At 54.4% G+C, this 12,563-nt stretch overlaps 1 protein-coding gene and 1 long non-coding RNA gene across 5 annotated transcripts in view; both read left to right on the forward strand.

The window, feature by feature from the left end:
* The window catches only part of PLPP7 (phospholipid phosphatase 7 (inactive)), a 14,269-nt gene extending 11,471 nt beyond the window's left edge, over positions 1 to 2,798 (forward strand). For both annotated transcript variants that reach the window (XM_009642794.2, XM_035898231.1), the window contains exon 3: positions 2,116 to 2,798. In XM_009642794.2, the coding sequence (XP_009641089.1) occupies positions 2,116 to 2,480 (365 nt within the window). In that variant the 3' untranslated portion in view covers positions 2,481 to 2,798. The remainder of the gene's footprint in view (positions 1 to 2,115) is intronic.
* Positions 2,799 to 2,980: 182 nt separating this feature from the next.
* The window catches only part of LOC118452709, a 10,940-nt gene continuing 1,357 nt past the window's right edge, over positions 2,981 to 12,563 (forward strand). The window contains exons 1-7 of one of the 3 annotated variants that reach the window (XR_004842512.1): positions 2,982 to 3,391; positions 3,820 to 3,936; positions 4,593 to 6,109; positions 7,724 to 7,950; positions 9,034 to 9,441; positions 9,876 to 11,145; positions 11,893 to 12,557. This is a non-coding gene — a long non-coding RNA (uncharacterized LOC118452709). Of the gene's footprint in view, positions 3,392 to 3,819; positions 3,937 to 4,592; positions 6,110 to 7,723; positions 7,951 to 9,033; positions 9,442 to 9,875; positions 11,146 to 11,892; positions 12,558 to 12,563 lie in introns of those variants that run through there. The other 2 variants (XR_004842511.1, XR_004842510.1) reach the window with 2 other exon arrangements.

Consider the following 12,563-nt stretch of genomic DNA (forward strand, 5'->3'; position numbering starts at 1 on the left):
TGCATCATCTCTCTGAAATGAATGCACAAGTCTGGGCTCCTGAGATTGCGTCCCAGAGCTTCGGCTCTCGCCGAGCTCTTGTCCAGGGTGAGGTGGGACTGATGGGCAATGCAGCCGACGAGTTCTGAAAATCATCTCCTGAAGCACTTTGCTGGATTGGGGCCGCAGAGGGGTCACCTTGGTGGGGTGAGGAGCTGGGCTGGGGGTGATTTAGGAAGCCCAGTGCGAGCAGAGCCCTGTCATGGCCGGCTAGCCCCAGCGCTTCGTTACCCTCGGTGGCTGCGAGCCGTGCTGACGGCATTCGGCTGAACAGGAAACCACGGTGAGCAGCTGCTCCGGGGCTCTGCAGCCTGTGTTTGAAATTCCCCTCTCCCCTTCAGTCCCCCGGCCAGCCCCTTAAAATAATATCAGCAAATCTTAAAGCGCAGAGAACTGCGCTGCTCAAAGAGCATTAGGGTCCCCTGCAGGACCGGGGGCTGCAGCCCTCCCCCTGCTCTCTCCCCATCTGCCGGTGCCGTCGGGTGGGCTCTGTGCAGAGTCCCCGGCTGTCTTTGTCCTCCTGTGCCCATCGGCACCGCTACAGGGCCAGTGCCGTGACCGGCCTCCTTGCATCCCTCTGCCATGTGGAGCCTCAACGCCTTGTTTCAGATGCCACCTACGAACCTTTCCTTCATGTCAGCCTCCTGCTTCTTGTTGTGTTTAAGCCGGAGTCCCACTGCTGCCTGCGCCTCCGCTAGCGAGGAGCCGGTGCCCAGACCTTTTCCTCTGCTCCGTCTCCTCTCCAGAGCTCGGGAGTGGCTCAGGCAGGACCTGGTGGGCAGGGAGGTCCAGGGAGGTCCTGCTGTCCGCCATCCCCACGCAAGATGCCCTGCAGATGGGGATGAAAAATGGCCCTCCCATAAGGAGAGAGTTGGGCCAGGATAGATGTCAGCTCCTTCCCAAAGCAATGCTGGGGGCTGGCTGCGCAGAGGTGGCACGCTGCGGGAGGTGGGCGAGCAGAGCCGCCGTGACAGCTCCTCGCTTCCCAGCTCCTGCCAGATGCCAGGCAGGCAGGAGGAGCCGCCTGCCTCCGATGTGCCGCCTCATTTCCCATCCCCGCCGCCGCCGCACTCCCATCCATCCTCCTGAAACCCTGTCAGGTCTCAAGGAATGGTCTTTATCGGGGCCCAGGAACCAGGCAACGAGCCCCTCGCGTTCCTGCCGAGGGAGCAGGCTGTGCTCGTGATGGTGTATCTTTCCTTGTCATTGCTGCGAGGAGCTGAAATCAGCATCCTGACTAATTAGGAGGGCTGGGGAAAAGCAGATGAGGGGATTAAAGAAAAACAAAATCAATGCTAGGAAATAGAAATGACAGCACCTGTTGGCTGGGGCAAAGGGGGTGGGGTGAAGAGGAGGATGATGAAGACAAATACTGATGGGTTTCACTCCTGAAGCAGCTAGGGAAGAAAGGCAATTTGGTGTTGATACCTACGGCAAAAGCCCTTTTTCTTAATTGTGTGGCTTTCCCCTTGGCTCACTGTCTCTTAATGCTCTTTTCTTAGGGGAATCTGGCAGTGCAGTGCGGTCCTGCTGGCTGGGTCTGGGCAGGAGGGACGCGGTGGGCTTGGGAGATGACAAGGGACAACACCAGAAAGTGCTGTGGGGCACCTTTCCTCCCACCGACTGCTCACTGTGGCCTGGTCACCCCGGCACAGAGTCATCCCAGGCAGGGATATGTCCCTGCTGCGTGAGGTTTCTAAAGTGTGGGGTGGAGGACAGAAACAGAGACACCCAGCTCGGTGGTTTGAGGGCCAAGAGAGTTTTAATTTTAGCTTTGCCAGTTGCTCTCTTCCTCCCCAGGCGGGTCGCTTGCCTCTGCGGTTTGGGTTTCTCCTCTGTGAGATGGCGATAATGGTTCTTCTCTTCTCCAGGGGTGAACTGGGGGGGTTAATTAACCTTTGGGTGGTGATCTGAGGATGAGGGGGGTTGCATGCAGCTGTACTGTGGACACCTGGCTGGAACTGAATCCAAACCTTTCTGTAAAGACAGTGACAATCCTTGAACGTTCTGCCTTGAAAATTGCCCGCAACTCTGCTTCTGTCTATGACCTTTCCCTCCTTGTCTCTCCTTTTGTAGCCCTGCTCCTGGACATCATGATCGTGGCTGGTTTGCAGAAGCTGGCCAAGCGGAAGGGCCCATACGACATCCACCCTGGCTTGTTGGACTACTTGACCATGGACACCTACGCTTTTCCAGCCGGGCACGCCAGCCGAGCAGCCATGCTCTCCAAGTTCTTCCTCAACCACCTGGTCTTGGCCATCCCTCTCCGGATCCTGCTGGTCCTCTGGGCCCTCTGTGTGGGCTTTTCCCGCGTCATGATCGGACGGCACCACATCACAGATGTCCTGTCTGGCTTTGTTTTTGGCTACTTACAGTTCAGGCTGGTGGAGTTGATATGGATGTCTTCCAACACATGTCAGATGTTGATATCCATCTGGTGAACGTGGGGGACTTGACGCCTTTCCGCTGGAAACTAGCAGATACTTTAAGAGCCTCCCTCCCAGTATTTTCTACGTGTTGTTTGTTGGAAGCAGTTGTAACTTCCATGAGTAGTGGCGTTTTTTAATGTTGCTTCCCCTCCTGAAAGAAAAAAAAAAAAGTTTCTTGCAGTGGATTGGGTTTTAGCAATCAAGGGCCATACCTGTGTTTTGGCCATATTCTCAAACTGTGTTTGCACAGCAACCTAATTAAGCTTTACGGGTGAGAGAAATAAGCTACATGTCTGCCTAGTTTGGGTGGTTCACTTCGGCACCTTGATATGTCCTCAGGATGGGCAGCGCCTGAGAGCTTCCTGAGAATACGTTCGTTACCTTTATTGAGGCTAAATGATTTTGGCCACAGTGCTTTTTCTTTTTGTAAGCCCAGCAGTTGTGCCTTGTACAGAGTCAGGACACTGCCGGCACTTCACAGATAATAAATAATCATAAAAATCCTGCCCTGTTTGGTTCTTATCATGAGGGAAGGGACAAAAGCCAGTTCAGTGTAGCTTTGAGATACGCGTTCGACTTGGAGCAGGTCCTGCAGTCTTGCTGACCAAGGGGATGCAAGCGATCACTTAAATGGTTTGCTTTGGGTGGGGTGGACCTAGATGGGTGCTCGGGCCACTGAAGGTGGCATGCTGAAGCCGGCTGTTCAAAAATCTGCTCTGTGAGGGTGTGTGTATGGGTTTTGGTCTGGTAAAGGACAAATACAAGTTGCCCGTTTTCATCCTAGTAGGGAGTAACTGCATAGGCAGAGTGCTGGATCGTGGTAATTTTGCAGAGCAAATACACAGCAAAGAGGCTTTTTCTGTCTCTCCATGGCCATGATGTTATGGTTATGCCAAATGATGCTGTCGATGGGAATTTCCAAGGTAACTCTCTTACAGCATTGGCTGGTTTCTGGTGCACCCAGCAACGTCGGGCAGGGCGGCAGGACTGCTCATACCCCTGCCTCTGCTCATTTGGCTGTAACCCTGTTACAGAGGGAAATACTAAACATTTCTGTCTCACCTCGTATGAAATGAGGAGAGTGCTCCTGACCTTCCTTGATTACAAAGCTGAGCTACTTTATGCCTGTGAACCCATCTGAGATTACTGAATATAGAGTTTGATGCCCAGACACGGTGCCGTTGCTTCCCGTTATTGACAAGTGGCCACCTTGAAACCTGGGTGATCTTTACACAGTCGGTAGCCGTGCTCCATGTGGTGTCCCTGAAATGGATCACCCCTCATGACTGGCTAAGAAAATCCCGTATTTTGCACAGAACCTTCCAGTTCTCTGTGGTTTCTCTGTCTTTAGAGGAGAGTTTAATGTGAGGTGATGGACAGGTGATGGACACTACCAGACTCAGCACCTTCCCTGGTTGGATGCATCCTGCAGAATGAAGGGATCCCCCTGCCCTCCTGTCTATCCCAGGTGAGCAAAATGCACCTGGCTTGCAAGGCCAGGGAGCAACCAGCTGGGTCTTGTGCTCTCCTCTATCCCCGCGTATTGGGGGGCCTCTTCCTACAGGGGCTGCTGCTGAGAAGGAGAAGACATTCAGATAATGACTGTTGTAGGCTGCTAACATTTGTTGCTCTTTGATAATTAATAAGAAAAGAAGCTAACCAGAAAATCTCTCCGTGGCACACGTCTCCAGCTGGGATGTCAGCACAGAGCCCTGGGAGCCGCTGACTTCCCGTGCTGCCTGCTCCGAGGCTGGAGCAGAAGTGTGGTAAGGGGGGCTACCATGTCCTTTAAAGATGAGCCTCCCATGGAGCATCCCGGGGGTGGGCTGTGTGAGGTTCCCTCGGGAAGGGCTGTTGCTGAGTGTGTTCGGGAAAGGGCAGAGCTCTGGGTCTCGCTGGTTATCCCTGCAGGCTGGTGGGTTGGTGCTGCAGCAGGCAGAGCAGCGGGGGGGGTGGGGTGCTGCCCCGCTCCCCTGCTGCTCGTTTACCTGGGGAGCACTGCTGCGGGTAGGAGCAGGGACATGCTATGTGCCTGGCCTCCATCAGGGTTTTTCTTTGCCAACCTCCTCCTCCTGCAGAGACTTATGTGAAGAAGTGAACTATGGTGCCTTCTCTTTCTTCCAGGCATTATTACACTCGGCGGTTTATCCTCAGCCCTAGGAAGGATGGGGGTGCGTTGCTGTAGCTCTGATGGCATGTGTATGCACCTATGCATAGCTGGAGATGGTGGGTACCTGAGGAGACAGGGAGCAGGGGAGGACTTTGCCCTGATTGCTTCGTGGGAAGCTCTCGCGTTGTAGCTCTAGGCTTTATCGAACCTTTGCAAATGGGCTGGATGCATCTATAGCCACGTCTTAGTCCAGGTCTCCTTGCACTTGTGTTGTCTTCTCCTGGTATGTCCTGGATGGCTTTGGAGGAGTTACTCTTTGTCTTTGCTGCTGTGATCAGGAGCGTGTGGCCTGGAGAAGCTGCCGTGGTGGGTAACATCAGCTGAGCCAGTCTCATCCCAGCACGTGGTTACAAAACGAGGCAGAAGCGCAGGGAGAGGTGAGTTGGGGTAAGTTGGGATTTGCAGGACAGGGTTTGCTCCCATTCAGGGTTTCTTCTGGGAGCCTTCCTCCTTGGCACGCCTGAGCTTGCACCCCTTTGCTCCCCCAGTGCTTCAGGGCCCGAAGCGGGGGAGCTCGGGGAGCTCCTTGCTCGCTGCAGGGAGGGTTTGGGCAGAGCCCCCGGCTGGCGAGTGCAGATCTGGGCGCAGAGGCACCAGGAGAGGCCTAGCAGAGCTTTGCCTCGGCCGTGCCTGGTCCTCCCGGCAAGGCAAGTGGCACGGCACCGCACGGCGTCCGGCGTCCCTCGTCCCTCTCTGCTGGCTGCCTGCCACGCTGAAGGTACCGCGCAGAAACAACCAGCATCGCTGTGGGTAAAACCAGCTTCTGTCTCTATAGCAACAGTGAGGGATGGCGGTACCCACAGTGGGGCTGCCTGGCCTGTGTCCTGTGTCCCGATCCGTCCCTGTCACCCAGGAAGCAGGACAGGCTGTGGCTGGGTTAGCTCTTACCTCCCGGGGGGAGGCAGGGGACCCCCAGCCTGGCCGCCCTAGGGACACAGCTGCGTGGGTGGGGGCACGTGGGAGCGGTGACAGGACAACCCGGCTCTTCCACCGACAAGGTACAATCTGCAGGGATTGTCCTTAGCTTTCAGTCTGAGTAACACCGCCCCATCCATCCCGCTGTGGGCTGTGCCAGGGCGCCGGCAGGCAGCGTGGGGAGAGACTCAGCCCCCCGTGCTGCACTCACAGACACCCAGGGCCGGATCCTGGGTGCTTTGCCCCAGAGGCAAGGAGGGCACAGCAGCACGAGGTAAAGGACAATCTCCCTGGGCTTTGGACTTTAGTGTGGATGCCATCTGCTTTCCAGCCCTCAGTTCCTGCCTGCGAGGAGGACCATGGATGCAGCATGCCTGAGCAAGTCCTGCAGCCTGAGGAGGGTTTTCTCCCCGCTCAGAGGGTGTTAGAGGGATGGGGCTGGGTGTCAGCCCTGGCAGCGCTGCCAGACCGCAGGCTCCTGTGTAATGTGCTGGAGGCATCGCTGGGTTGTCCTCTCCACTGGCCTCACCTTTACCAGTGGCTGTAAGAAACACCGGTGGGTCTTGCAGGCATGCGTTACTTGTAAGCCAGCAGCTGAGGTCAATAATTTTTGCTCCTCATTCTCTGCTCCCCTGGAGCTCGTGCTGATGCTCACGCAGAGGTTTGGCCCCGGCTGTCCTGGGTGAGCTGGAGCAGGACACCGGGGCTGCCCTGTACAGATGCCCACCATGGTCATGTGGCTGCGAGGAGGCAAAAGGCCAAATGGTTTGAGATCATAGAATCACAGAATCATAGAATGTTTTGGGTTGGAAGGGACCCCTAGAGGTCATCTAGTCCAACCCCCCTGCAGTGAGCAGGGACACCGCTAACTAGATCAGGTTGCTCAGAGCCCCGTCCAACCTGGCCTGGAATGCTTCCAGGGATGGGGCCTCCACCACCTCTCTGGGCAACCTGTTCCAGTGTTTCACCACCCTCATTGTAAAGAATTTCTTCCTTATATCTAGTCTAAACCTACCCTGGCTTAGTTTAAAACCATTACCCCTTGTCTTGTCACAGCTGGCCCTACTAAAAAGATTTTCCCCATAATAATCCTTCAGGATTGCCCAGGAACATGAGTATTTTCCCTGAACCTTCAGACCCCCAAACTGAGCCGTGCGAGGCTCAGTGTGAGGCTCAGGGAGGAGCGGTCCTTCCCAAGCCAGGACACCTCTCCATCCCCCCAACTGGGGCATCTTCTGCCTTTGAGTTCATCTAACCGATGGATTAAGAAAATGCCCCAGAGGAGGCAAGCGCAGCAGATGGGTTCGGGGGCTGCTGCCCTCAGCGCTGCCTGTGTCCATGCAGCCAGGAGAGTCCCAGGCTGCGGCGGCAGCAATTTCATTTGTGATTCTGCTGCATACAGTGAAAGGCCCCTCCTCCCCTCACCCTAATGCTGATTATGCTCAGCAGCAAAAAGAGATTTTAATTTATTAAAAAAAAAAAAAAGGGGTGCCAGGGCAAGTAACAAATCTGGATTATATCTCTGGGCATATGTGGGAATCACAGCTGGGGTGTTTAGTTCCCCCCTTCCCAGCCTAAGCCGGTGTTTTATTCCAACAAGCTGTTTGGTACATTTGTGGCTGGGGCTGTGCTGAAATGAAGGTGGCACAAATCCTCTCCCGCATCAGGGCTGCGCTGCCCTCCCTGCTACAGGGCTGCCGGGGCGTCTCCTCTGCTGTCCCCCAGGAAGGGGTGACTCGGGCCCCGTGTCCCCCGGGGTGAGGCAGGAGGGAAGCGTGGGCGCTGGCTGGCACCCAGAGAGCAGGCTGGCAGATCTGAGGACTCAGGGGAGAATTAGGAAGGCTGTTACACAGGGTGAACCTGCAGTAGCAGAGGAGTGGTTCTAGTTCACTCCGTGATGGGTTTTCTTGGGCAAACGCACCCCTTTTATTCACTCAGGGGTGTTTCTGATAGGGGTCAAGGGACCCATGGGCTTAACAGGCTCAGCAGCTCGGTGCAGCAGGCACAGCCCCAGCACCGCTCCCTGCAGCACCAAGTTGTGCAGGACGGCCCCAGCAGCCACAAACTCATTTCTGGGGCTCAAAGGTTTCTCCTCAGTTAGGGAGAATCATCTGCATGATTTTCAGTTACGTTTTTGCACCGAGGCGATAATTAACCATGTCGTTTCCAGGTTAAAAGTTTAATATATTGGGCAAAGCCTGAAGAAATGGGAAGGTTCCTCCCTTTCACACGCACACTGTGGAGGGTGCTGGCAGAATGGGTGATGCTGCAGGTGGAAGATGCATGAACACAGCCGACGCTGTTTATGTGTGTTTGGCCACCTGAAATAAAGATGTGGCCAGTTCTTGCCTCGGCACAGAGGGCTGCAGGCCTGGGCACGGACACGTTGGCTGCAAGGTGGGAGCAGATGACCAAAGCGGTGGTTTTCATAGAATCGTCTAGGTTGGAAAAGACCTTTAAGATCATCAAGTCCAACCATTAACCTAACCCTGCCATCCCACCACTAAACCCTGTCCCTAAGCACCTCATCTATCCTTCTTTTAAATTCCTCCAGGGATTGGGACTCGACCACCTCCCTGGGCAGCCCATTCCAGAGCCTGACAACCCTTTCTGTGAAGAAATTTTTCCTAATGTCTAACCTGGTTTTCTCCAGTGTTGACCCAGGAGTCCCTGGCTGATGTGACTATGTCTGAATACAGTGCCCGATTCAAGGCAGTGTGGTGGGCTCTGCCCCCAGGCAGGCAGGGATGGGGCTGCTTCGTTCCCCGCCTCGCTGGGACTCGGAGGCAGCAAAGATCTCCGCGTCCGTTCCCCAGGACGCAAGAGTCAAAGCAGATTATGGGTCCCTCAGCTGATCACATTTATTTCATTATTAGAGTGAAATCCCTTGTAAATACCGCCTTTCCCCCGCCCTTTTCTTTTTATAAAAATAGAAGGCAGGGAAGAATTGGAGATTTAGGAAAAGTTAATCTCAGGAGTCGCATGAAAAAACGTTAACCTCTCGCAGCCCGAGCGAGGCTGAGCAGCGCCCGAGCCCAGCTGCAGTGGGGAGATGCTGAATGGGGGGGCAGTGGTTTCCCAGCCCCTCCAAAGCAGGGTTTTCCCTAGAAAATCCCTGGTTCTTAGCAGGGGAGGCCTCTCCGGCTGGGCAGTATTACAGCCACTTTGTTCACAGCTTGGCCATGATGAACTGCTAATTGTGGTGTTGGAACAAATTGGCTCAAGCGCCCAGGCCACACCAGGGCCCATGGCGAGTGGGGTCACGTCTCGGCAGCCAGGAAGCCCTGCGGCAAATGCTGCTGGCGCCGCGGGCTCAGGGCCATTGGAAATGCCAGTGCTCTTCCCTTTACAGTGTGGTTACTCTGAGCATCGCTGGAGGATGGGGATGGGTCTGGGGACCTGGGCATTGCATGGGGATCCTTCCCAGTTTAAGTAATTCTAACAAATTTCTAACAGGTACAGCTGGCTTCCTCTCCCCAGAAACTGCCCTGTCCTTGCAGAGTCCCCATTCCCGTGATACACCCTCACTCCCGGGACCCTCTCTGACTTTCTCACTTCTCCCAGGACCAGCAGCCTTGTGCAAGACCGTGGGCACTGGAAAGTCAGACCTGGTGAGATTAATTAAAATAAGAGCAATGGGAAGAGAAGCTGAGAGCTACAGTGATGGATGTTTGCAAAACACTGGCCCAGAGACCGAAGTGCTGTGGGCGTTTGGTGATGTTTGCTTCCAGCCAAGGAGCTGTGCAATGGTTAAATACGCTTGATGCAGCCGTGCTTAAGGAATCAGCCTCTGCCATCTGGGTGCAGGTCCACTTCGAGGAGCTGTAATGCACCCAGTGCTGATGCCTTCTCCCTGCTGGGATTTGCACCTTGGAGCTGCCAGTACTGGTTTGTCATGGTTTGCTTCCCCTGGATGCGAGGGGGGTTTTTATTTGCTTTAAATCCTAAACCTAAAGTTGTGCATTAATAGCATGGTAATGCATAGCTTTTGTGTCCAGCACAAGCCAGGGGTTATGTAAAACACAGATTAACGGGAATCAGCAAAATAGAGGAGCACATGGAGGGATGCGGTGAGGACGTCTTGGGAGGGGAGGCAGGAGGGAGCTGGGAGGTCCAGAGGGGAGAGAAGGTGGCTGAGCGGATTCGGAGCGCTTCCTGGCAGGATTTGCTCCTGTTATTGTTCTGCAGTCCCCGATTCAGGACATTTCCTGAGCCAGCGTTTCTGCGATGTGGGGTCTTTTGTCCCTGGGTGATCACAAGAAGGCAGAAAGGGGGTCTGCAAATTTGAATGGAAATGGCTGCTTTTTTTTTTTTTTTTTTAGACGATAGACATCATTTCTGCACCTGCAAACAAGCAGACAAACCACAGGCCGGAAGATAAAGTAACAAGCAGTCATCCAAAGGAAAGGCATGTTTTTCATTAGGCTGTAAATGATCCGGCCCCCCCCGCCCCGCCCGCAACATGGCTTGTTTCCCCTCTCCCATCCCAAAGAGGAAGGTGACACTTGGGTTAAGAAAGGCTGGGGATCGTCAGAAACTCCTTCCCATTCTTGCTCCTTGGTGATCAGTGGGAGACCGGTGCTGGTTTCCAGGGACCCCATGCACAACCCAGAACAGCAGTGCCCCAGCTTTGGGCAGAAAAGTTCCCTCCTGCAGACTCCTCAGCCCAGAAACATTGAAAATGTGCTGAAGGGGCAGCAGGGACTCTAAACCAAACACCTCCTTTTGCAAGCTCCTCGGAGCCAGGGCAGAGCAGGAGACACGAGCAAGAGAGGGAAAGCAACAGGTTTTTGAGCACCTGCCTCTGATCATGACCTTCCCTGGGAGAGCACAACCGTCTCGGCAGCTCTCCCCTCCGCCATACGGGAAGATGCCTCCCACCCTGGGAGGAAGGCACAGCTGGACTCCAACCATCAATCATGTCCCGCCGGGAAGGGCTTGCACGGGTTGTGGGATTCCTGGTGGCGTTACTTTTTTTCAAAGCGTCCTGCAATAACAGCAACCGTTGCTCAGCTTCCTTTCCAGATAACCTTTTTCCTGCTGCCCAACATGCTTATCTGCTGCAGACAGACTGGCAAGATGAACCGGAAAGCTGATACCTTATCTCTCCCTCTCAAGGAGCTTATTTAAGTGCTGGAATGTGTTGCGACGACGGTAAATGATTGTTAAATCCAAGTGAGGAACATGGACCTAAGGACAGGTCCCGCTGGGAGGGAGCACCTAGTCACAAAGGAGATTCGTGGGACTACAGCCATTCTGGGTTTTTTCGTCTTTTATCTGCCAAAAGATGCATCACCTAAAATGTAAAGTGTTTGTTTAAAACCAAAAGGCATTGACTGGGTTTCTCGCTAATCTGTGGGTTAATGCTGCAGGCTGCTCCCAGCTCCGTGAGGTTCACCATGTCCCTTCGATAGGGCTTTATCTGTGTCTCAGTTTACTCACTGCAGGAAATATGGTGCCGTGGGTTGGCCTTGCAAGAGGTGCAGCGAGGGTTAACAGTCAGCATGTGATATCTCATGGCCTGTATTCCTTGTTCACCCTTTAATCTGGACTCGGTGCGGGAAGCAGTAAGATGCTAACACATCCATAAAGGTAAATAGGATTTGAGAGCTATCGGGCTAATTGAAATAAACGGGGCTCAGCTGCTCAGAAAGCCTCATACAACGAAATGAGACCTCTCCGGGGACACAGAAGTTGAGCAGAGCTTCAGCACGTCACTTATTTCAGCCACTGCAAGTGGCAACTACAGCAATAGCAATTGCAGATGCCTGGGTTTGAGTGCTGTGACAGCAGAGGGGTCAGGGAAAACCAGCATGGCTGGGGTGATGTCCGTAACAGCTGCTAAGGAGGGGTGAGACAGACTTATTTTGGTCCTGTCCTGGGTGGAAAAACAGACAGCGGTGCCGGGTGCCAGCCTGGAGCACTCTGTCAGCAAAAGCAGGGGTGCTCTCCCTCCCTCCCTCCTGGCAACTGTGTCCCAGCACACCTGGGGGGTAGGATGGGGAAAAGGGGAGAGGGGCCAGGCAAAGCCACAGGAGAGCAATCCTCCACCACTGGGTTCTGTGGCTCTAAAGAGCTCTGGGTGTGAGTGTCTGGATCCCAGTGCACAGACCAGCGAGTGATGGGTGCTCACCTGTGCTGGGGGGGATGTCCCTGCCCCTCCCCTGCCCTGACAGCACCACTGAGGGCCGGGCTCAGGCTTGGGGGTGGCTCTTGCCACTCCAGCTACTTTTGCACAGTAGTTGCTAGAGAAACTGTACATTGGCAATGAACACTGCTACCACAGGCTGCTGCATCTGAAAGTTAATCTGTTCCACATCACCAACTACTTTTCCATAGCAATGCATAAGGAATCGTCATCCCAGAGCAGACCTCAGCTCATCTGTGTGACGGTGCTGAATGCTTCAACAGAAACACAGGTGACCCTGCGGCAGCCAGGATGGGACAACGCACTTTCTGGGAGGTCTCATCCAGTCTCCTGGGTCAGACTAGAGCTGACCCATTACTGAGGCTTTTCATCCCTTGCAAACTCTTGCAATTAAACACTGTGATGCATGTGTCTGCAAGATCCTCCAAGTTCTCTTTGCATCTTATGAGGTCCTTGACTCCATCCCTTTGGGTAGCAGCCGGACATCAGCCCCATTCATGGCCTTTTTGGGGGTTGCAGAGAGGACCCTGCAGGGAAGCAGGACTGACAGCAAAGGCCATCGTACTCATTTTTGTCCCCATGATGTGATGTAACTATGCTGATGGGGAACGGGGCTGGTATAGCCGCTATGTCCTGGCATAGCTGATCAATGCTGTGTGCCTCTGCCCCAGCCCTCCTTGCAGCGTGGCTTAATTCCTTTAGGACAGCTCTCATATTTTGGGCACATTGCAGTTTCAGTCCTCGTGCCGTGTCCCTGCTGGGTGCAGTGACTGTAAGGATGAGGCCAGGCTGCCCTGTGGGGCCTGAAGGCGCCCGGCTCCGGCTGCAGCCCCCACCCCACTTAGCAGTTGTCTCTGTCAAT

This window comes from Egretta garzetta, unplaced genomic scaffold (genome assembly GCF_000687185.1).
Source record: "Egretta garzetta isolate BGI_Z169 unplaced genomic scaffold, ASM68718v1 scaffold497, whole genome shotgun sequence".
NCBI classification, from domain to species: Eukaryota; Metazoa; Chordata; class Aves; order Pelecaniformes; family Ardeidae; genus Egretta; species Egretta garzetta.